The sequence below is a fragment of the Pipra filicauda genome, unplaced genomic scaffold (assembly GCF_003945595.2).
Source record: "Pipra filicauda isolate LSUMZ 115617 unplaced genomic scaffold, ASM394559v2 scaffold28_size6257848_pilon, whole genome shotgun sequence".
In the NCBI taxonomy this organism is placed as follows: domain Eukaryota; kingdom Metazoa; phylum Chordata; class Aves; order Passeriformes; family Pipridae; genus Pipra; species Pipra filicauda.
In genome coordinates, this window is record NW_024104409.1 from 4,592,364 (window position 1) to 4,616,666 (window position 24,303).

The window sequence follows — 24,303 nt, forward strand, 5'->3', positions numbered from 1 at the left end:
GTTACTCTAGGAGAAGACAGGCATCCCTGTTTGCTCTGTTTGGGAGGCATCCCCAGCAGGACATCCCAATGCAGCCGAGCTGGCCCCACTTGACAGCATGGCCTTAAACGTGCTTGGTGCAGGATGTCACTCATCACCCTGAATCCTTCCTCTTCTCTCCTGTGGTCGAATGAGGACATATGGGCCATCAGTTTGCTCTTCCTCACTCCAGGATGCTAAAGGCTGATTTGTCTTTCCCCAGGGCTGAATCCCGTCTATCCATATGTCTTCATCTTATTCTTCTTAATTTAGCTAGTAGCTGTGCCTTCTGTTTTCCTTGAATTAAAGAAATAAAATAAAATAACTAGCTGTCATTACTTGCTTTCATTCCTACCTTTAACGATGTGATCTCTTTTGTAGATATTCTGTGCAAATTGCTCATAGGCTGCTTTCTTTCTTAACCTCCAACCACAGCTTTGGAGGTAGTTATTATCTTAAACAACTTGGTAGCATCAATCTGTTTCTTTCCCAGAGGCTTCTTTACACTTTGATGAGAAATCTGCTAAGTTTCTTTTTGCTTTGTAGCAAAGGCTGAGCCTAGCTTTTTTTTTCCCTTCACCAAAAAGCACCCATGAATCAACTATATTTCTTTTTTCGATCTATGCGCTGTTCTTCTAATAATTTCATGACCTGACTTTAGAGAATATTTCCAGCGAGATTGTCCCAGAGGCGTCTGCAGTGCCAGAATGTTTTTTACAAACCCAGTCTCTTGAACTGTGTATTTTACTCACCCTTCTGATAACAATTTAAACATTTTTTTTGCTTTCGTCACCTTTATGAGACATTTGCAGGAGTTGATTCCAGCAGACTTAATCCTTATTCCCCTATTCTTGGTTATTTTATTTAGCCTTTTACATCAGGCATTTTATTTAGCCAATCTATAATACTTCTTTCCCCAGGTTAGATCTTTACTTAAAAAAAAAATTCTTCCAGAATACCCTCTCTCACAGATTTCAGAACCTAAACCTAGGAGAGTGAAAAAACCAATAAACAACCATGAGAAATTTTTGTGTTGTGGGACTTTTTATCTTCACAACCCTTTTCTTGAGCTTGCTGTCCTCAGAAATGACCATGGAGACTATGACGTGTATCAAGGTGTTCCAAGGCCTCTCTGTTTCCCACTGAGGGCTCTAATAACTGCATTGCCTCTAAGGCTTAAGTTGGAACATGGATGAGAAAATGGGTAAGTTCTTGCTGGAAAATCCAGTGGACAGTGCTACGGCTCAACTGGAGCTATGAAACACTTGGATAAATACTTCCCTGAGAGGTAAAAGATAGGGTAGACAGCGACCAAGACAATCATTGTTTCTGGGCCATTCCTGTCCTCCCTCCATGGCTTTCCTTACAAAATCAAGCTTTATCAGCAACAACAATAATGATTTTTGCCTGGCTAGGGCCACATCTCCTATCTCAAAGATGTGATTTGGTAAGCCTGGAGCAGCAGGGTCCTCATGTGTGTCCAGTGTGGACTGCTGAGGGGAACAAGTGCTTGAGAAATAGTATGAAAAAAGCTGGGGACCTTTCACCTTGAACATCCTGGAAGAATGAGGGATGGAGGGAGGAGAGGCAGCCTGTGACCTGGAGGCCTGATGAGTTGGGAGAAGGGATTGTGAGCTCCTGGGAAGAGCTGACTGCTGTGGGGCTCACAGCTGCTGCTGTCCTGAGGACCCCCAATACAGCCCTGTTTCTCGTCATAATTTAATCTCCACATGTTATAGCCCATCTGCTCTGGGCCATGCATGGCATGGGGAGAGCTGAGGATGGAAAACACCACCGCAGGAAAGGGGTCTAATTGGAGAAGGGATGGCAGTGCCCTTTGTCCACAAGTTTGTGGAGTCCTGTGAGTTCAAGTGCAAAGCCCAACCCAACTGGCTGGGGGAAGACTGAGGAGGGCTGAGGATGGGCATGGCCTTTCCCTGCTCCTCAGCAGCAAGACTTTCTCCTTGCTGACAGACTTCTGGTTGCTGCCTCAAGCTGCTGCCTGTTCTTGCACAGTGTATTAGGGACAGTAAGGACTTGTTATCAAACACTTCTGGGGTTGGTTTTGGGGAATAAGAAGAGTTAGCTTGCAGAGAGCTAGATAATTGTTCTGTAGCATTACACTAGGCGGACAGAACTGCCTCACAGCTGCCTTGATTTCCTGTCTTCGAAGGTCTCCACCACACATGGCCTTGGTGGCCCAGAGCAGGTTCTCAGCATAGCTGATTTCCTGGCCTCCACCCATGGAAAACCAAACTTGTGGTCCTTACCACACATAGCTCCCCCTTCCTGCAAGGAGGTGGCTGCAGCTGCCCCAGAGCGTCTCGTGGCCATAAGGGAAGCCTGACTTTCCCATCTGGGACCAGCAAGTGACTCTGTGGGAGAAATATTCTCTGTGCAAGCTTGGCCTCATGAAAAGAGCTTTATTCCCTCACTGTCTGTGCTTGTTGGCTCTGAAGAAACCTGGCCTCCAGCTGTGGCAATACAGCTTTAAAGGCAGAGATGACTGGTATAGCATTTGCTCTGTGGTCGAGATGCAGCTGGGTGGTCCCTTGTGTGATGAATTAGTTAATGTGTGAAGAGGTCTGAGGAACATGCAGAGCACTGAGCATTTCTCATGCCTTCTGAGGATAATGCATTTTAAAGATCAACTTGGGTTTGCCTGCAGTGTGATTTGTTTAATTATTTAAAGCCTGTTAGCATATTTTCCTCAAGGGATGGAAAATCCTCAGCAAAAGGATCCTTATGGCAGAACAGAGATCTCCATTGTACGCGGAATACCTGCGCTCACACCTAGCCACCCGCACCCATCCCATCCCATTGTACAGTGGAAACACTGTATAAATACCCACCTTCCCAACTCCATAAAATGCTTCTTTCCAGCCTCTTCTCCACACCTACAAGTCAACACTTTGTAAGGCAGTTAAGGTTATCAGTGGTAGGTACCTGGTATGGAGAAGGATTTAAAAGGCAGTTCTCAACCTCAGCCCTTTCCAAGCCTGTGCTTGACTGGGCATGTCTGTGTGGTGCAAGGTGGAATAATGTTAAGATAAGACAGAAAAGTAGATCCGGGATTCTTGTTGATGCACATGGAAGATCTCTCTGGTTCAGGAGTCTCATCTCCACATGGCTGCATAGTGCAGGTGCATGAGGAGGTGCAGAAAAGGTGTGGGAGCGAATGGCCCTGCCACAGGACTGGATTGAATGGATCCCAGGTGCTCTTGCTCTGTTTGAAAACAGTTTCTTGTTCAATTTTATTAAGCCTGCTGCGACAAACAGTGTGTGCAAAGCTGACTCCACACCGCTGAAATCCCAAGGGATGGTGCCTCTCCCTTCTTCACTGCCCCCCTGCTATGAAGTGCCAGCTTGACAGCTCTGGCTCCTCTATGCCACCTAAAAGTCTGACCAGCGATCTCCCATTTAACAGAGGAAAAGCTCCTGATTGTTCTCAACTTTGAGAGAAATCACTGCATTTCTTGTGAGTAGACATGTCTGTGTATTGGGCAGGTTCAGGTGGATGAGGCAGGACTTCTTTTCAGCATCCCTCTCATACCTAGAAGGTATTACACAGCAAAGAAGCTGTACCAAACGTGAACTCCTCCTTTCATCTCCCTCTGTTGCACTGGGCAATGAATACTAACAGAGGTGCCATTCTGGCTGTGGGACAGTTTAGAAATATTTTGGACTTGGTGTAAGAGAACACTAGGGCTTTCCTGTCCTTGGCATGCCAATTTCTCCATGAGGAGCCTTCCTGGATAGGGGTAGAGATATTGACTGTCTTGCAGCTCAGAGATTTAGAGAATAAGGGGGACCTTGCTTCCCCTGGCTGGGATTGCACATGCCACCCAGGGTTTTCCCAGCACTGCTCAGAGCTGCAGGTACTGATGTACACGGATACCAGAGGCGGTACCATGTTGCCTTGTCTGTGCTAGAGTCTGCAGCACTATTTTTTTTACTGCAGCACAAATAGCAGGGACAGCTCTTTGATTTGCTCTGACATTATAATAGGGCACCCCAGAGACTGATGTTGTTTATACTGGCAAGGCCTGACGTCCTAGTGGCATTTGAACTGGGTTACCACAGATTCAAATTGTTGTTGATTTTTGTTCTGTATTTACCCATGAAACCTGGACTCTAGGCTCAACTGGGGCACGGTAGCTGGTTTCCAGGAGGTCCACCCTTCAGCCAGTGTTACAGCTGAGTTGGCCGAGGTGCAAATAGGTCAAGAGCCCCGAGTGAAACATGACGAATTGGCGGCTCATTAAGGCCTGAACTCCAGACCTGTGTTCCCAGTCCTCTGCTCTAATCAGCAGGCAAGACATGGAAGAGCCTCATGGGGCTGATGATGATAAAAGAAGAGTCAACAGCTTTATTTTGCAGCTTTATTAGCAAAACGATGTAAAGCCAATGTGCCCGACTCTATTATTCAACCCGTAATCTCTGCATGCTTCCATCCAGAGCTTCCCAGCCGTTTAACTAGGAGTCTGAACAATAAAATACGTTCAGTCCGAAATGGCTAAAGCAGAGGCAAAGCAGGAGGTAAGCTGTCTAATTGGAGAAGTTGCAGCGGGATTCTCACCCCAGGGGTCTGTCCCTTGGGATTAACAGTTTGCTGACATCTGGGTTGTGTGGCACTGCTGCCTTGCCCTGGGTCCCAACAGGGTTGATGGCAGGGAGCCAGAAAAAAAAAAATAAGTCCTCAAACTCTTACAACAGGGAAGACGAAGATTTTTATGCTGTCAGCCTTGAATCCTATGTTCAGCTTTGGGCACTTTGCTACAAGAAAGATGTTGAGGTGCTGAAGCGTGTCCAGAGAAGGGCCATGAATTTGGGGAAATATCTGGAGCACAGTTCTAATGAGGGAGCTGGGTTGTTTAGTCTGCAGGAAAGGGGGCTCAGGGGAAACATTATTGCTCTCCTCAACCACCTGAAAGGAGGTTGCAGTGAGGTGGGTGATGATCTCCTTTCCCAAATAACTAGGGCAAGAGGAAATGGCTCCAAGTTGTGCCAGGGGAGATTTAGATTGGATATTAGAAAAAATGTTTTCATGGAGAAGGTTGTCAAGCACTGAAAAAGGCTGCCCAAGGAAGCGGGCAGCCTGGAGGTAATTAAAAGACATGTATATGTGGCACTTAGGGACATGGCAGTGGACTTGGCAGTGCTGGGTTAAAGGTTGGAATTGATGATCTTAAAGATCTTTTCCAACATAAATGATTCTATGATTCTATTTCAACCACTCAGAACGGCACCTTCATGGCAAATGCATGGGTGCCTCTACCTGTTTGCTATATGACAGGGTCTCAAGCTAGGGCTCCTCCTTCTGTCTGTGTCCTTTCCCAGCTGCAGGCAATATTGAGCCCTTGGCCACTACCAGGGACAGATTAATTTTCCCTAAATAAGGTGCATGAACTAGTTAAGAGAAAGAGGGAGAAGCTAGAAATTGGAGGAATCACCATTTAGAAACGCTATTTCTTTCCTTCCTCCTATGAATGAGACACTGCTGGTTATTAGTTCAGATGCAGACCTTTGACACATAGGCTGTGAACACCTTGGGAGGATCATCACCCCAGGTCATTGCTTCTCCACAGCAATGCGCAGAGTCTCACACAGGCTCAGAGCTTGCCATAAATCCAGCTAAAGTACTCAGCCTGGTGTTTGAAATCCACCCACATCCTTGCTTTTTACAAACTCGGGGAGAAAACGGCAAATTAATCCTTTTTTTAAAAGGATGAGTCGGTTCCTTGTCATTTTCTGCATGGCTCAGGATATGATAGTTCCTGCTGCATAAATACAGATTGTTTCTTTTCACAACTTCCCTTTCATCAGACTGCTAGGAAGGCCTGGAGGTTGTTAAATAATGTGAAAGATACTTGCTTCCCAATTAAGGTCAATCTCTTTTATCAGCGACTTTGCATATAAACTTCACTTTCATAAGGATTTCTATAAACTCCGTGCCCAGCTCTGACAAACTGGGAGATGCCCAAATCTCTGAAGGAGCCAGAGAAGCGGCTGACTTCTTTCCCGGCTCTCAGCACAAAGCAGGGATCTGATCTGTCATGATGACTGAGAACATGTCACAACAATCTGTTTGCATTCTTCAGGAAAGAAAAACATCTTTCTCTCCCCAAGCTGTAAGCTAATTTGGAGATTTTGCAAGCTGACATGCAACCTGATTAAAATGACCCCAGGCCAACAATTTTTCTTAGGCAGCTCGACAATTAAAGTCTAGACCTATCTGTAGCTGAGGGATTTTTTCCCCTTTCAAATCCCTTTTAGGGAGGAGAGAGTTCTGTGTTTTTATTTTTAAATCTACATATTTGGAATTTTTCTTTTACACTTCGCTTCTACTGTAGCAGAATGTGCTAAGGGGATCTATATTTTTTCACATTTTGAGCAGATGAAACTTGTACGCAGAAGCCCCAGTTTCTTGCCTGCTGGAAAAATATACTGAATTTCCGAGGAAATAATACATGAATAAACTCGGGGACTCTAAGAAATACCCAAGGCACTTTGTGGCCTACATAAATCTGCCCTCTGAGGTAAAAATATTGTGCCCTCAATTTTCCAAAGTCAGTGGATATTTTTGTAATGACCATCACACTACTACTCAAATCACTTTTTTGCTTTTCTCAATTAGTTAAGCAGTGGGATCAGTTTATTAATCTGCTGAGTTTTTGTGAGCACAGCGATTTGCCAAGCAGCAAGCAATGAAAAATAAATGGGCACCTTTGGCAGGATGTTTTTCAGGCCATGAGCAACCCCTAAATTTAATTCAGTAATCTGGGGAGATTTGATGATTTGTCCACAAATATTTTAATGCCTATTTCTTTAAAAAATCACTGGTCATTTGTCATTAGTCATTCGTCCAAGGTAAATCCAGGAGAGATTTTTCTTTCCCTTTGCTGATTTGGCTCAGCCTGGACCATCATCTGGTTTCTAGCTTGTCGACTGGCTAAACTGATTGACAACTTGTATTTTGCTAAAGCTCTTCACAGAGTAATCAGATCCCTTAATGAGCTTTATTTGCGATTCAAATTCTATACTTTTGAACTATGAACTAAACTGGAGTGACTTGCAGACTAACTTTTTAGCATCACCGAAATACCCTGTACTGCTACTGTTATTTGACATGGGTTCTGAGCTGGGTGGGAGCGTTCCTAGGTGCAAGGGTGGGATGGTGACAGAGGATGTCAGTGGCTTTACGCTGGAGACCCGCAATGGGTCATTATGTGCCTATCCCAGCCCAAGTGGCTCATTGTCTTGCGATTCTCTTATCTGCTTGGGGGGTATGAGCACGTGGGCTTTTCTCACCTCATTGCAGACTCTGCCTGGGCTTTACTTCTTGCAAGACTTTTCTTCTCAGATTAGTTCAAGAGGAATTTGCCTCCTGGCCCATTTCTTTCTGAAGACACTGCTCCAGCTCAGAGATGGAAATTTCCCCTGAGCAGGTGAAGAAGATGTCTCCCTGGGGCACAAATGCTAGGAAAGTCAGATGGAGGCTGGCTCCCTATTCCCAGCTAGGCTGAGCAATCCCTCCTGCTCCCTCACATGCCCCTGGAGAGCCCCTGTTCTGCCCTGCCAGGGCCTGCTCTTCCGGCCTCTCACAGGGCCTCACGTCCCAGTCCCGGTCCTGGGTGGGAGTTGATGGAGCCCACTCGGCTGGCATCTGTTTGGGGAATAATGCTGCCTTTGGTGAATTTACACCAAGGGGAGAAGGGCACCTTCCCTGTCCCTGATTGCTCCCAGGACCCCGGCCATTAAGGAACAAGGCCAGAAGCTTTTTAGAAATTATAGAGTAAAAGAATGGTTTCTGTCCTTTAAAGGGACCTTAAAAGATCATCCAGTTCCAAACCCCCTGCCATGGGCAGGATCACTTTGCACTAGACCAAGTTGCTCAGACCTCCATTCGACGTGGCTTGAACACTTCCAGGAATGGGGCATCTACCACCTCTCTGAGCAATCTGTTCCAGCCCCTCAGCACCCTCATTTCTTCTTAATATATAATCTGAACCCATCCTCTTTCAGTGTAAAGCCATTTCCCCTTGTCTTGACACTGCACATCCTTGTCAAAAGCCCCTCTCCATCTCTCCAACGTAGTGCCTTTAGGTATTGGAAGGTGCTATAAGGTCTCCCCCTGCTTCTCCTCCCCAGGCTAGAGAACCCCAGCTCTCTCAGCCTGTCCTCACGGCAGACGTGCTGCAGCCCTCTATCAGCAGCTGAACCCCGTTGCAGTGAGGTGTAACGCAGCTGCCGATTTCACGGCCGAGCCTCCTAGCCCGCGCCGGGCTGGAAAACCAACGACAATAAAAGCTCCGTCAACCAGAGAACCCCTCAGTCTAACCAGACACCATGATTTTAGCGCAACCCTCTCCCTCTGGGCTTTGCCGGTGGAGGATGCTGGAGTCTGCCGACCCCGCTGTTCCCGCAGTTTCCCTCCCTTCGGCGGGGCCGGGCCATGCCCGCACCGCCCCCGTGCGGCGGCACTGCTGGAGCCGCCGGCAGCGCCCCGGGAACGCGGAGTCTCCCGGGATTTGTCTCCGGCTCAGGCACCACATCCATCCCCTTCCCCGCCAGGACACGTAGGAGGGTTGCATTAAAAGAAAGCAAACCCTGACTGGAAGGTTCTGCTCAGAGAGACTGCTCGCCCCGGGCACGCGGCGGGGCGGTGAGTGGGGGTGGGAGCGGGGATGGGGTAAAGGCTCTCGGGTACCAGACGGGCTCGGGATGGCGAGTGCGCCTGGATGGGTTCATGTGCCACACTGGTGGCAGCGCGGTGCCCGGGCGCAGCTCCGCGCAGGGCTGGCACTCGCTGCAGGCTCCGGTGCTACTGCGGCCAGAGCAGGTTCCTCCGCTATCTCATCCATCATCATCGCTTCCAGCCCCGTTCTGTTCACGCCTTACACTTCTGATTGTCTTGGATTAAACGTTACCAGAGGAAATAATACTAATAGCCTTTCACAGCGAAGAAATCAACTTCTAAGGCATTTGTTATGGAAAGGATTATAATAAATTAAATGCTTAAACTAGCACTGTGCAAGCATTTTTGTCTTGGATCAAAATGTTTGCACTGGCTGTTTAAACATTTAATTTATTATAATGAGAAATATCATTGTAAAAATAAGCATGTTAATTAAACCTGAGTTTTGCAAATGTGAGTCATCCCATGTGGACACAGTATAATGAATATAGACAGGTAGAGTCTGCATGCCCTTTTTTTTCTCATTAAGAAAATTAACATTTACATCTTTAAACCCTGCAGCTATTAGTTATTTTTAATGAAATGTGTTGCCATTTCAAAGTTAAGCTCTTATATGATGCAATCAGATATTGCTAGGTCAGGGAAGAACTTTGCTAATTAAGTTGCAGAGAAGTTCTTTGCCACAGATAATTGATTAAAGTTGTTACATGGATAATCAATTTACTCTGTTAAATAAATAAAAATAAATAACTGCTAAGAAAACCCAGGTCATGCCAGGGTGGAAAAACAAAGGAGCACCCCGACCATCCTGGGGCCCAAAGGAGCCATGAATTTGGAAGCGACAGACTGAACCTCTTTGTTATCATCTGACATGACACCAAGGGATCATGGGGACCTTTACAAAGGCGATTTGGACAGTGATGGCTTACTGCTGGTGTGGGTGAGAGAGGATGGAGGCAAGAGCCTCTTTCAAGTGAAGTGACTGGAAGAAATTTTTTCTACCTTCTCATGGTCTCTGGTGCATCCATCTGGTCTTGTCCTGGACTCACTGTATGTGCCAGGTTGTACACTGATATGTAAACAAAAAGCACTTGGATTTACTCCTAGCTCTCTCACAGGTGTGTTGTGTAGCCTTGAACATTTTCCTTTACCTCCTAGTTGTTCATAAAATGTTCTGAGCTATGGGCCTTCAAAGGGTAGAGGTAGTGTTACTCTCTTTTAATTAGCATCCTGCCAAACTGTGTGTTCAGAGGTATCTCAGGCCTCTTGTCATTGTACATTACTCCAACAGCCAAAGGTCACAGCAGGCTGCCAGCTCTGGCTGAATCCCGTTTCTGAAGTGATCTAGCCCCCAAGGGAGGGAGGAGGAATGTCTTTGGTACAGAAGTGAAATTAAACTCTGGAGAGAGAGGAGACATCAGTGAATTATTATCTAGGAGCCGCAGCAAAGAGTGGGGGATGGGATGCCCCCACTTAGGGGCCACATGCCAAAGGCACTATGTACTGTTGTCCCACATGCAGGGATTCAGGTGGTAGTATATTAGTAGGAAAAAGCAATTTTAAGATCTTGATTTGCAGAGGTGCCTCTTCATGCTCTTTTCTAGCTAGTTGTCCACTGAACTTGCTCTTAGTGTCTGCTGTAGGACTTTTGGAAGGTCAAGATTCTTGAATTTCTTCCAAATCCAGTGGACATGTTTTGCATGGAAAAAGAGGATGAATTAAGCTGAGGATCCTCTGTACATAATTAAATTGCTTATTTTACTGGGGATCATTCTCTCAGACCATTATGTGTTTGCAGCCTCTAGATGACTAAGTCCCACATCATGTGGGTCCCTCTCTCCTGTCTTCCCAAACTACCTGCTCTCACTGTGCTACCATCATGACCTCTGCTGACCTCCTGCAAACCCCTCTTCTTTGCAGGAGCAAATTCAAGTTATCCCTAAGCCATTTTGCTTTACCCATAAGCAGTATTTCTGCACAGAGCATGAGCCTGTGGGAAAAAGGGAGAACTTGTCGGCAGGGCCCTGCGGTCTGGTTCTTCTTCAGCGAGTTGCCCCATCCTAAGTGGATGGAGAACGTAGCTGGGGTTACAGTGATCAACCACAGAACAGCCAACCCAGGCAGGGCCAGGACTCATCACCCTGGCAGAAGGCTAAAGCCAGCAGTTGGGTGAGTGAAGGATCCTGGGAGCTGGACTGCAAAGATGGGCAGGGGCTGCCTTGCAGACACCCGCAGGGACCAATGTAATTCCTTGCACTCAGCATGGGCCATCCACCCCAAGACCCTGGGTAGCTGCAGAGGCGTTGGTGCCCATCTGTCTGTGGTGGTAGCACTATGTGTCCACTTTAAATCCAGCATAAAGCTCAGAATTGGCTTTACCATGGTGGGAACTGGGACCTCTTGCAGCCACATGTGCTCCTGCCAGGACAGAAATGCCAAAATCCCATGGCATTTGGGTAACTCAGAGGGCAAGCGTGACCTTACTGCTGAGACCCAATACCTTGATTTAAGAAGCACCTGTAAACTGTTAATCAATTGTTTCATGGCTGGAGGTAGCTGGAAGGAAGATGTTGTGTTGGGATCTGAAGTAGTCACCTGGGAGGGGAGAATGGGTAGGAGGCAGCCTCCACCTCTGGCCTCTAGCACATTCATCCTACATTGGTTAAGGCAATGGTGCACAACTTGGAACAGAAACCTGCCTTCAAATCTGAAAGACGGAGTTGCCACAAATACGTCTGTATTCTTAAACAGCATTTGACTATAGCACCACACAGAATTGCTTCCCTAGCTCACATGTGGGGCTGGTAGGTCCTCCTTACTCAAAACTACCTGCAGGGCACAGCAGCTGGCTGTCCACTGCAGCAGGAGTTGACAGGCAAGTGGGGTTTGCCTGCTGCAGGCTACCATGAGTGCTCATGCCTGTGACCCCAAGGATTCTAATGCCCACTCAAAAATGATTAATAATTATAAACTGAATGAACCTACTGGCTTCTCACATCCAGGTTAAACCACCACTTTTCTCAACTTGGTGGCCGTCTACTTCCTTTTCCGCCTTCTTTTGCACCTTGGAGAGTGATGGGGATACTACTGCCACGGGCATCATGGGCATGAGCGCGAAACTGGCTTTGTGTGTCTATCAGGAGGGTTCTGTATCACTGCTTAAGGAGTGGGAAACCCAACTCCAGGGAGCTTCTCTGAAGTATCTGCTTAAATAAAGAAGACTTGAAGACCTTAGTGTATATGATGGGAAGTAACACTTCTCTTCAGTTACTAGTCCACATTCTTCAGCCTAAATCTGGGCTTAGGTGACGTTTGAAGAGTCAGTGGGCATTATCACTAGTGATGCCAAGCATTCAAATTATCCAAAAGGCACTATGTTTCTTCTTGACCAACCTTGAAATCAATTAGAAATCTCTAGACGTTTTACATTACAAATAGGCTGATCTACTTGTTAGCTGCTGCCCAAAAATACAGTTCTGCCTTCTTCCCAGGCCCTGGGGCCCTCCTCCCTCTCTGTCCCTTCTTTGATAGCATCTAACACTTGCTTGACATCTGAATCACCTAAATGTGCAGAAATCTACTTGATTTTGGTACTTTTGTACATCTGTCCATGGGCAGATGACTTTCCTGGGCGCTGGTGTCAAAGGAGTCAAGGGAAAATTAAGCTGGAGATGGAGAGAAGGTGGACCATCCCCTTTGGTGACACCACACCCACCTGAATTTCTATTCACACACCACAATGTGTGTGCCTATGTGTAAGGCAATTGCTTAGTCTGCTGTCATATACAATGGTGAGGAAGTCAATGCAGGTATGGGAGACTAGAGAGCAATTTTGCTAAGCAAATGCAGGCGCCTACTGTGAGATGAGTCAGATAGCCCCTCTAGACCTCCCTGACCAGCCCTCCTTGTCTGGCACAGGAACCTGGATGCCTGCTGTTCATGTAGACCCTTATGCATTGGATACAAAAGTCACATCTGTCTGAATCTTCAGCTAAATCCCACCCTGGAGTCTCTCTGCCTTCAGGGTCTCGTCCAGGCAGCATTTTCCGAGCATCTCTGGGATATGCTGAGATCACAGGATTAAGCCCTCACCCCAGAGGTCACAGCCCTATCCACTTATGACTGTGAGTGCTGCCAGCCTGAAGAGGATGGATCTAGAGCATGCACTGCAGAAGCCAAAATCAGGCACCTCACAGTGGTGTTTGACTCCATCACACATTTGTAAACACAAAGCATCCTTGAAGGCATTCAAGAGGCATAGGAGAGAAGAGCAGGTCAATGGCAATTTGACAAATTTTTTGGCTGAAGCACCACAGAAGGCAACTCTAGGATCTTGTCTCCTTGGTGTGTGTAGTGGGTTGACCTTGGTCAGCAGTCAGACCCTCTCCCAACTTCTCACTCCCTGTCTTCAACAGAACAGGGGTAGAAAATCAGATGTAAAAAGCTGATGGGTCAAGGTAGATACCGAGAGATCACTTACCAATTACTGTCACAGGTGAAACAGACTTGACTTTGGGAAAATTAATTTAATTTATTGAGGATTAAAACAGATTTGGAGGTCTGCCCAAGGTCTCCAAGGTGGTAGATGCAAGCCCACAGTCCCAAAATATTTCTGTGGCACTCAGGAGACATATTGCAACTACTCTTAATGGCTGTGCAGGTACACTTGGAAAAGATTCTATGGGAATTACCCACTAGTATGTTTCTGTTGTTTTAGTCTCCTCCCATCACAGAGTCACAAAACCACAGAATTGTTAGGGCTGGAAGGGACCTCTGCAGATCACCTATTCCAACCCCCCTGCCAAGGCAGGGTCACCTAGAGCAGATTACACAGGAGTGGATCCTGGTGCGTTTTGAATGTCTCCAGAGAGGGAGACCATGATCTCCCTGGACAGCCTGTTCCAGCGCTCTGGTGCTCTCAGCGTAATGAAGTTCTTCCTCATGTTGAGGTGGAACTTCTTGTGTTTTAGTTTATGGCCATTGCTGTTTGTCCTCTCACTGGGCACCACTGAAAAGAGTCTGGCACCTGCCTTAGAGATATTTATATTAATGAGATCCCCTCTCAGTCTTCTCTAGACTAAACAAGCCCAACTCCCACAATCTCTCCTCATAAGAGACATGCTCCAGTTCCTTAATCATCTTTGTGGCCTTTTGCTGGACCCTCTCCAGTAGCTCCTTGCCTTGTACTGAGGAGCCCAGAACTGGACACAATGACTGGACATCACTCCACGTTCCCAAAGAAATTGGACACTGGTAGCTGATTCTAAGTCTGCTGGTCTCCACCATCCTGGTTTTATTCTACTGATGCTACTAGGTATCTTCATCTAACCTACTTTGGTTACAGCTCCCTTGTTTTGTCATGCTGTCAGTGTGCTCACATTGCTAACAGCAAATTACCTGGCAGTTTTTGGAAGCACGTGGGGTGAGATGTGTTTCACTAGACATTGGATGCTCACAGTGTGAACATCTGCTGCCACTGTAGGCTGCATGCAGGAAGGGATGGGGAACTTCTCAGTGCAACTCACCAGAACTATTTGAGTTGGCTCAATCAGGAGGAGATGATTCGTGTCCAAGAAGTGCCTATTTCTCCCCACTGACTGTGAAGGGAGTTGAGGGCGCTTGGCTCCATCATAGGTGACTACCAGAGGCTTCTGCAGGAGCAGGCTCAAGCTCAGTGTTAGTGCTTTTGTGATCTCCGGGTGCTGTAGCCAGTTTGGGCCATGGAATTAATGCTGGTTCAGTGAAGGTGTGCTGTCTCCAATCCTGTGTCCCTGCACAGGATCCTGTCCTCCTCACCTCTGCCCCCTGAGCCAGGGAAAGGCAGACAGGAGAAGGCAGCTCTTCATGACCAAGAGGTTGTATGGTCACACAGTCCTATCCATCTCACATGATATACAGCTGATGCCACACCATGCTTAGCAAATATATAGAATTTAATTGATAGGCCTGCTGCATTAATTTCTGAAGTATGTTAGCAAAAATCTCAATTATGTTAATCAAAAACTAAAAGAAAAAAACCTAGGACATACACATTGAAATAGCATCAATGGAGCAAATGTTTGATCCAAGGGGCCTTGCCCAGGAGCTAAGCCTTGGGCTCCCCTCTCTGCTCAGCTGCACTTTGAATGATGTATGCTCTTATCTGATGGAGCTTGGGGATTTCTCTCACCTAATTTTAGGCATCTAAAAGTTAAAGGAGTCTGGGCTACTGCCCCTTGCCCTTATGAGAAAAGAGGATATCAGGAGCTTCAGTGATGCACCTGAAATATCCCCATTGCCTAGCCAAGCCAAGATGGAAGCTCTCAGAAGACATCTGTATCTTTCCACTAACCAGAAAAAAAGCAATGGGCTCAGATTTAAATACTGCGTGGCTGAATCCCACATTTTATTGGCAGCATGTAGGATTCTGGAACAGACAGACCAAAGCCCCCAGTGAGAATGTAACTGCTTTCTGCTGAAAGCTGTTTTGGGAATGGGAACAGGTGACTTTATTTTTCTACCATTTCCAGACTGCCTTGCATTGGGGTGGCCCAAAGTCCTGGTTAGGCAGTGGAGAGCATCAGTCTAGTCCCAGAAGCACACAAGCTCTGCTGCCACCAACAGCGCGAATTTGGGACCTCAATACAATGCGATGAACTGTCCTTCTGCTGTGACTACTTCCTGTTGGCCTCCCCCAGGAGAGCCTAGGGACCTGCTGTGGAGGTGTTGGTGTATGTAACCCAGGCTTTTGAGCTATGTGAGGGAGAACCAGCTTATCAGACTGCCCTGCTTTTTTTTGATGGAGACTAATTGCTTCCCATGCAGGCATGCTGCTCTGCATCACTGATGATTAGCCGGCAGGGAGGCTACCAGCTTTCCTTTGCACCACCTTTCAGCTGCAACTTCAGCTCTAAATTTAGCTAAGAACACCCTCTTAGTTCATTAGATGTATCATGATTTTTACTAATAGGTTTTAGATGAATCTCCAGAAATGCTCACCTGTTTTCCTGACCATAAAAGGTGTATAACAGATGTTGCTTCCTGGTTGAGTCTCGCATCAGCCTGATTTCAATTCCCTTCAAGTACATCCTCTGAAGCTCTCTGCCCACCACAAATCTTCATGCTACGGCTTTTGTGAAGCTCTGGTTAAAACTCAGACCCTGTGTACATGAAAACTTGGTCAGGTTCTGCCACTCTTGTTACATGGGCTTGAGAAAGCTGGAAGTTGGGGAAGAAAGGGATTTGCTGTTGGGTAAGGGACATACAGGTGAGATAATGTTTTCTACTTATATTTTGAGACCCAAAGCCTAATAGAGCCTTCTTTATGTCTAAAAAGGCTTTATATTTTCTTGGTGAGTCATATTTTATATATATGGACCATAGTAATTAGCTATATAATTAAACAATTCACGATAGACCTCAAAAGCTTTGACATGTGCAAATTTTTGGATTATTGATTTGTATAAAATGTGAAATTACATATTCCATGTAAGAAGCAGTTAACCCTTTTGGAAAAGTTCAATCTAATATTAAAACTCCAACAGAAGTGTTAATGCTGGTATAAGCATTTTTTTGAACAGAGGAAGAAATACTTGTGCTTCAGTTTGTTTCACTAAATGCTATACCTGATTTCAGCAGAAGGATTTACTGTCTGCTTTTAGCTTGAAACCCCGATAGGAGGGAATTTCAGAGCCCTGTATCGTTTTGTTTTCAGGACTGTCATTTCAGGGAGGAACAAAATATGTATCCTAGAAAATCTCCACATAATCAACATTTTTAATTTCTGTTTAATGCACCTTCATCCTGATGTGTAAATATATGTACACAAAGGCAAGCTCTGTCCTTTGGTAAGGCTGCCTTAACAAGAGATAAACATGTAAGCACATACCTGTGCAGCCTGACTCAACATCTCAGCAGAACAGAAAGCAAAGTGCATGGGTGGCTGCTGATGCAGAGATATTCGCACAGCATGGACACTTCTGTTATGAACGGAGCTTCATTTGCTTCCCTAAAATTACACTGCTTCCCACCAATGAAGGATTAAGCTGGCAGAGCTCAGACCAGGCAGTGAAAAGCAAAGGCCAGCTCTGTCACACAACTCTCCCTCCCACTCAGCATTAAAATCTCTAGAGCTAAACGTCCAGTGAGGTATTGTCAGAGATGAAGGAAGGATCAGCAAGACTAACAGTAGCATCATTCATGCTCTTTCCTGCATTGTGCATTTCCCTGCACAAAATACTAAACCTGTAGAGACCTCTATGCTCTGAAGCATAAAATCCATGAACAGATCTCTCTGACACATCACAAGACCTTTATTAGTGTTTATCAGTGATACAAATTACAGGAACCAAAGGCAATTAAATAACATTTAAGATGACCACAGACTCAAGAAATACAAGTCACATTTGGCAAGGCAAACTTCTCAGTACACTGGGTTGCTCAGGTTATTATTACACCGTGAAAGAGGAATTTCCCTACAAGGTTCTACATATTTAGGATATTATTATTAATTATTACTATTGTGTCTTTCAGATAGTTCCTTTGGCAAGAATTCCCATTTTTAAGTATTTATTTTATAAAAATATAACCAATTTTCATTATGTACAAACATTACATTACACAATGTACAGGTTAAAAACACTACAAAAAATGGCAGGCCATGGCTGAACCAAAAGCAAAAAGAAAACCCCAATGTAGAAAACATGAAAAGAAATTTAAATACTGCACATTTCATAAAAATTACATTAACTACAAACAATTTTTTTGTTTGCAAATATCAAACAGTACTGATGTGATTGGAAATCTTTCCCAAACAACTTCATTTTTAAGGCACATCTTGCATATTTACACATACAACACCAGATCTGGTCAATAACTTAAAGGCTCTTAGGAGTGACCTAGTTGTGTGCGCACAGGGATGGGTGTACTTGAGGGGGAGCATGTTGGGTTACGCTTTCTCAGTCGTGTCAGTCTGGGGGCCCAGGTATCTAGTTGAGGGGGCTGGGAACAGGGGCACTCCAATCTCCTGAAGGTCGGGGAGCCGTGCAGGGCGTGGAGGGGAGAGGAGAGTGATCGTCCGGTCAAAGTCCCTGTGCAGCACCTTCTCGTAGACGCTCTGAAGCCCTACTGTTTTGGGCAGCTGGGCTTGATAAAAGTTGTCCCTGCGAAGGGGATCCCTGGGCAAGGACGTGCTCTTGCAGAAGGTGGAGAGGGGTGCCGAAGGATGTGGAGAGGGGTGAGGGTTGGCTCGGCCACAGGAGGGGCTCCAGCAGCGGTCTGAGTGGCCCAGGATCTTGCACTCAGCCGTGCATGCCCACAGACCTAAAGAGAGACAGAGAGAGAGGAGGAGAAACCCGTTGTTACTGCAGGAATAAATCCACATAATTCATAATCCTCAGAGCTATCAGTCACAGGATGATTCAATGCACTGATGGTAGGAGTGGGGAGGTGATGCTCTACCATACAACAAAAAAAACCCCATGCTTGGGAAGGTTATGTCATTTTGCTGGGGACACTCCTCACAATTCTAACTTAAAGGGAAGTTTCTTGGGGAAGAAAAACACCCAATCCTACAGCACTTCCAGCATCTGCTAATTTGTGCTGGGCTCTCACTGCAGAGAGGAACCAAGACCTAACAGCCTGCTGCAAAGAGATGGGTGGTTTGAGCCGTGCAATGTCACGTTTCCTCTTCCAGCTGCCCTGCCTGATCACTGTGCCCCAAGGATGGGTCCCTCCATCCACCTTCCCATCCACCCATCTGTCTGTCTGAGGGTCCAGCGGGGAGCAGGGGCCGAGCCCTTACCGTTCTGCATGTGTGTGATGAGATCTTTCTTCAGGGCATCTCCGCTGACATCTGAGTCGCTGTCATTAAAATCACTGTCACCTTTGCCGCTGTCTTTGCCACTGAACTTCTCTGCCTCCCGGCCAGAGATAGTGTTGAAGGAGTGTCCCTTCCAAATGGCCACGGGGGGAGCAGGCTCCTTGTTGTAGCTTGGAGTGGCAGCAAAAGCCTGCTGTTGGGGAGGGAAATTAAAGGAGATGTGAGAGGGGGAAGTGGTGAAGGGTAAATCAACATCAACTGCACCTCTGCAATTCACAACCTCCAAGACACCCCCACCCTTTCCCCCACTTCCCTGCAGTGGGTCCTTACCTCCCCACTTTGTCCTCTCAGTCTCTTCTGACCCTCATAGAGGCAAGTGCTGTCACTGCCATTCTCAGTGGTGGAGATCTCTTCAGCAGCAGGAGAAGGGTCAGAGCTGGTGAAAGAGGTTTTGCTGGGAAAGGTTCGTACCTCAAACACATTCCCCCTCTGGCTGCCCTCCTCCTGATGGCCCTTCTCCAGGTGGGAGATGTCTATTTGGTCCTTCAAGGCAACATTGTTTTTGATGTCATTCCCCTTCTTGCGTCTGTTGCAGGTGGTGGCAATGGTGATTATAGCCACCAGGAGGAGAGTGCAGCTGCCTGCCAGGATGATGATCACAATCAGAGGGATGTCCCACTGCAAAGCCTTTCCTTCCCAGGAGCTGGGCTTGGCTAAGTCCTGGATACTGGATGGAGCAGTGGCAGTCACCAGGAAGTTTACTGTGGCAGTTGCAGCCAGGGGGGGTCTGCCATTGTCTGTCACAGTGAGGACAACCTTGAACAGCTGTCCCAGCTCTTCAGAGAGGTCGCCCCTCAGCACAATGTCCCCAGTACTTGGGTTGATGGTGAAAAGTTCCTGCTCAGACTCTTCCAGGAAGGCAAAGGTGAGCTCAGCATTGGCCCCATCATCTGCATCTCGAGCTTTGATCTGGGCCACCAGGGAGTCACGGGAGGTCTTGCTGGACACACTGATTTCCACCGTCCCATTAGTGAGCACTGGGTGGATGATGACAGGAGGGTTGTCATTCTGGTCCACCATCCTCACTTTGACAAGGGTGCTGCTGGAGAGCTGTGGGGATCCACCATCAGTGGCCTGGATCCTCAGGTCCAACTGTTTAAGGATCTCGTAGTTGAATGTCCTGAGGGCATAGATGGCCCCAGTGGCGGGGTCCACCGAGACGTAGGTGGAGATGGGGGCCCCCATGACTTGTGTTTCCAGGAGCCGGTAGGTGACCTTACCGTTGTGGCCAAGATCAGGGTCACGAGCCACCACTGTAGTGATGTAGGCACCTGGGGGGTTGTTCTCTGGTACGGCCACCTCGTAGAGGGGCTTGGCAAAGAGTGGTGCGTTGTCATTCTCGTCGCTCACCCGCACTGTGTACTGGCGCACAGTCTTGAAGGGTGGTGAGCCCAGGTCCTCGGCCACCACAGTGAGGTTGTATTCAGGGATGCGCTCGCGGTCCAGTGCTGCTGTGGTGACGATCATGTAGCTGTCCTCATAGGCGCGCTGCAGGGCGAAGTGGTCGTGGCCGCGGAGGCTGCAGCGCACCTGCCCATTGGTGCCCGAGTCGCGGTCTGAGGCGCTGACGAGGGCCACAAAGCTCTCGCTGGCTGCCGCCTCACTGACGTAGGCCACGCCAGCGGCGCTGGCAGCGCCACGGAGGGCGCTGATGCTGATGCGCGGTGCGTTGTCATTGACGTCAGTGAGGCGCACGATGACGGTGCAGGTGGCAGCGCGAGGGCTTGCACCACGGTCCTGGGCACGCACGTCCAGCTCATAGGTGCGGGTGCGCTCATAGTCCACGGTGGCCTCCAGTGTGAGGCGGCCTGAGCGTGGGTCGAGGCGGAAGAGCCGCCGCGCCTCGGGGGGTACCTGGCTGCTGAAGGCATAGACCACCTCACCATTGGGGCCCTCATCAGGGTCAGCAGCATCCAGATCGAGCAGTAGGGAGCCGGGTGGTGCATCCTCGGGCAGCTCCACTGTGACTGAGCTCTGGGCAAAGGTTGGACTGTTGTCGTTGGCGTCAAGGACACGGACGTGCACGGTGGCTGTGCCCGAGCGCGCTGGACTGCCACCATCCTTGGCCACCAGCTCCAGGGTGTAGGAGGGCTGGCGCTCACGGTCCAGCTCCTGGAGCAGCACCAGGTCTGCACAGCGTGCCCCATCTGCCCGCGTCTGCGCCTCCACACCAAAGTGGCTGTTGAGGGAGACCTGGAAGCTCTGTATGGAGTTGGAGCCTACGTCCTCATCTACAGCCACCTCCAGTGGGAGGCGAGTGCCAGGTGTGGCACTCTCCGACACCTCCAGCGCCATCTGGGCGTGGGGAAAGCGTGGTGAGTTGTCATTGATGTCACGCACCTCCAGCTCCACGTGCACCAGGCGGTAGCGCTCCCTCCAGCAGCTCACCACATCGAAGGCCAGGACACACTGGGGGGCCTGCCCGCACAGTCGCTCCCGGTCCAGCCCTGCTTCACCGATGCTCAGCTGTCCGTCCTCCTCCCGCACCCGCACCAGCGAACTGTTGCTGAACTGCCTCATCATGCGAAAGCTCATCTCCCCCGGCGCCTTCACGGGCATCTCGTCGGCCAGCGTACCGATCACCGTGCCCGGCGCGCCCTCCTCGTCGGTGCGGTACCTCACCGTCTTGCAGCGGGACAGGGCTAGCAGGCAGGCGGCGGCCAGCAGCCGCAGGGGGCTCATGTCAGCGGCGCAGGGCTCAGCCCGACGGCGCGGCGCGGACGGGGACGGCTCTGTGCAGTATCGGGGGAGCGGCGCCGCGCAGCGCCAAGATAACTCCAACACCGTCTGCGCCCCCCGCGCCGCCGCGCGGCCTTTCATAGACGGCGCTATGCAAATGAGAGGGCGGTGGAGCCAATGGGAGGCGGCGCCGCGCGGGCGGCGGGCGGCCCCCGGCGGTGCCCGGGCCGGGCGGGAGCGGGCGCGGGGCGCGCGCCTTTGTTTTCCTTAACTCTCCGGGGTCTGGGGGCTTCCCCTTCTCTTTTTTTTTTCCTTTCTTTTTTTTTTCTCTCCCCCCCCTCCCGTTTTTATTCCTCTTTTTCTCTCTGTTTATTTCTTCTGTTTCCCCCCCTCCTTCCATTCTTCCCCCCGTCTCCGTCTCTGCGCTCTCTCCGGACGCGCGGCAGCGGCGCTGGCGCGGGGAGCACGGCGTACAGTGCGCGGTGGGGTTTGTCAGTCCTGCCACAGGTCGGAAAGGTGCCGGGGCATGCAGCGTCACGCCGTGTCGTGGCATGTCGCGCCGTGTCGTGGCATGTCGCGGCGTGCCCTGCGGGCGCGGGCAGCGGTGCGGGGCGGGCGCGCATTGGCGGGGTGCGGGGGGTGGCGGTGGCCGCATTCAGCTGCGCGCCCGGAGTGGCGTGTCACTCGCGTGAGAGCCTGTGATCAGCGCCGTAAGTCGCCTTTCAGGAGGTGTCCCCGCATGCTTTAGTATGCATGTCACCGCCCGGGTTTCTTAAGCCTGGGGCACTAGCAGGCGAGGAGGAAAAAAAGGAAAAAAAAAAGTTCCAAATAGGATTTAGCATAAGCTTGAGGAGATTTGGAAAGGTTTCAAAGATCAGGCTGTATCAAAGGCTTATGAAGCCCTCGTTAGCTGCAGAAATATAATAGCATGGCAGGCTATCCCATTCGAGGAACCAATGTCTGTATTATTTCACTATGACAGGCTAAAGGGAGAGAAAGTTGAACAGTTTCCACAGAGGAGTTGGACTAAGTTGAATATAATGAGCAAACGCCACATGTATCCATTATGTCCGTCTATTCATTCCCAATCACTGCCATAACTCTTTGACTAAACGATGATGAGCGCTGAATTACACACAATGCCCTGCTCATATTAAAATACATTTAAGACCTATCCCTCCTGGTGCCCTGTTACGCCTATTCACAGGATTTTCTTTTTGTCCTAATAGGGCCTCTCTGGGAAGCAACACCAGTCTCGTTCCAGAAGAACAAAATAACAGCATGAGGCTGAAACCTGGCACGAACCGGGGGGAACGAAACCATCTGCCCCGCAAGGCACCGAGGCCCTGTGTGGAGCCGGGCGCAGGCTCCCAGCGCCGCAGTGCCTTGGCGGCCATGAGGAGGGCTGTGCTGGCCTTGGCCCGCAGGGAGGAGACCCTAAGCGAAGGACGATAGAGATCCTGAAGGACAACTGCCTTCCTTCCTCTCCTTCCTTCCTTCCTCTCCTTCCTCTCCCTTCTCCCTTCTCCCTTCTCCCTTCTCCCTTCTCCCTTCTCCCTTCTCCCTTCTCCCTTCTCCCTTCCCTTCCCTTCCCTCCCTTCCCTTCCCCTCCCCTCCCCTCCCCTTCCCTCCCCTTCCCTCCCCTCCTCTCCCCTCCTCTCCCCTCCTCTCCCCCCTCCCATGTCTCAGGGAACTCAAGACATGCATTTTACAGGGAGAGGGTGGAAAACAGAACGGGGCCGTGTCCAGGGGTGTCCCGGGGGCGTCCTGGGGCTGCGCGGGGCGGCACGCGAGCGGGGGGCTGCGGGCTGCCCGCAGCACCGGCTTATGGAAATGGGATTTAAATCGCTCCTCAGCCCTGGCTGCGGGGGCGCGGGGAGAGGGGGGGCACGCTCCGCCACCAACAAAAGCTCCCCGAACGCCCGGTTTCCATACGAAAAAGCTCCGCGTAGCTCCTTTCTCCTGCCCGCGGGAGCTCCGCAGGCGGTCGCCCGGTGGGGCGGGGAGAGGCCGGGCCGGGCTGCCCTTAGCCGGATCGTGGTCCGGACCGGGCCGTGGTCCGAGGTGTAGAGGCCGGGGCCGAGCTGCCTGGGAACGGGGCCGCCGGCCGGGAGCGAGGAGTGGGCAGCGGGGCGGCCCCTCGTGTGTAACAGGATTATCTTTGCCATTTCAAGTTCCATACAGCATGTAATTTATTTTTAATTAGGATTAGATCGAGCAGGGAAGGAGACCAGACCTTTCCGCCCACCCTCTACCTCCCCCTCCCCGCAAAGGCATGGCTTTTCCACGAGGAACTCTTATTCTTTACAAAAAAGCCAATCAATCGATAAACCAGGACCTGTGTTCACCTCCCATGCACTCTGCAGGAGAAGAGGGTGCAAGGGGCTGTATTTTCAATGTGTGCTCAAGTATTTGAATCAGAAAGAGACTTGGAAATCCTTCCCCTTTCCCATCTACCTGGTCCCCATCTCAAATGCTTACAATCCAAACCCATTCTTAAGAGCGTCCCAGTGGGGTCTTGCTTCTCACGCCTTTTTCAATTTTTTTTCTTTTTTAGAGGCCAAATGCACTTTCTGCCTGCCTGAGTTATTCTCTTTCCACTGTCGTGACTTTGATTTAAAAAAAGCCCTGAAATATCAGTGTCTCTGCTGGAGCAAAGCCTTCTCCTCAATAGTTTGGATAGAGTCCATCACAGAAACGTTCTGAAAGGCTAGTGAAGAATCCTGTTTTACAGCTCAAAATAAACATACGGATCAGCTGCATTAAAAGCACTTCTTTGAAATATTGTGGTTAAACAGCCCAGATTGGTTGATTGCTCCATGCGGGGACATATGTTCTTGCAAACTGTGCGTATTGTTACTAATGGGGATTCTCACACCACAGCCTTTCCTTTGAATCTGAGGCACTGGTGGTTTCTCTGGAGCTGTTGCAAGGTTGTTTTAATAATTTACCAGCTCTCTTGCACTTAGTGTTGTTGCAGAGACTCAGAGCGTGCAAAGAAGGAGGTGTTTTGTGGTGTCCAGAGGTCTGATCTCTGCTGCCAAGCTCC

General features: G+C 49.1%; 1 protein-coding gene across 2 annotated transcripts; it reads right to left on the reverse strand.

Moving 5' to 3' along the window:
- Positions 1 to 16,985: 16,985 nt before the first annotated feature.
- On the reverse strand, positions 16,986 to 21,395 carry PCDH8 (protocadherin 8). Of its 2 annotated transcripts, none has more exons than XM_027720362.2 (3): positions 18,846 to 21,395; positions 18,498 to 18,708; positions 16,986 to 18,016 (listed from the first exon to the last, which is right to left on the reverse strand). In XM_027720362.2, the coding sequence occupies exons 1-3, from the start codon at positions 21,393 to 21,395 to the stop codon at positions 17,643 to 17,645; spliced, it is 3,135 nt and encodes a 1,044-aa protein (XP_027576163.2). In that variant the 3' UTR covers positions 16,986 to 17,642. The 2 variants fall into 2 exon arrangements, with proteins under 2 accessions (XP_027576163.2, XP_027576164.1); XM_027720363.2 differs by having other exon boundaries at positions 18,498 to 18,705; positions 18,846 to 21,322.
- Positions 21,396 to 24,303: the final 2,908 nt, after the last annotated feature.

Coding starts and splice junctions, on each gene's coding strand:
- PCDH8 (XM_027720362.2), bottom strand. CDS start 21,395: ATGAAAGGCCGCGCGGCGGCGCGGGGGGCGCAGACGGTGTTGGAGTTA. Junction 18,709..18,845: donor TGAGAGGACAAAGTGGGGAG/GTAAGGACCCAC, acceptor CCTCCCCAACAG/CAGGCTTTTGCTGCCACTCC. Junction 18,017..18,497: donor CATCACACACATGCAGAACG/GTAAGGGCTCGG, acceptor GTCTCTCTTTAG/GTCTGTGGGCATGCACGGCT.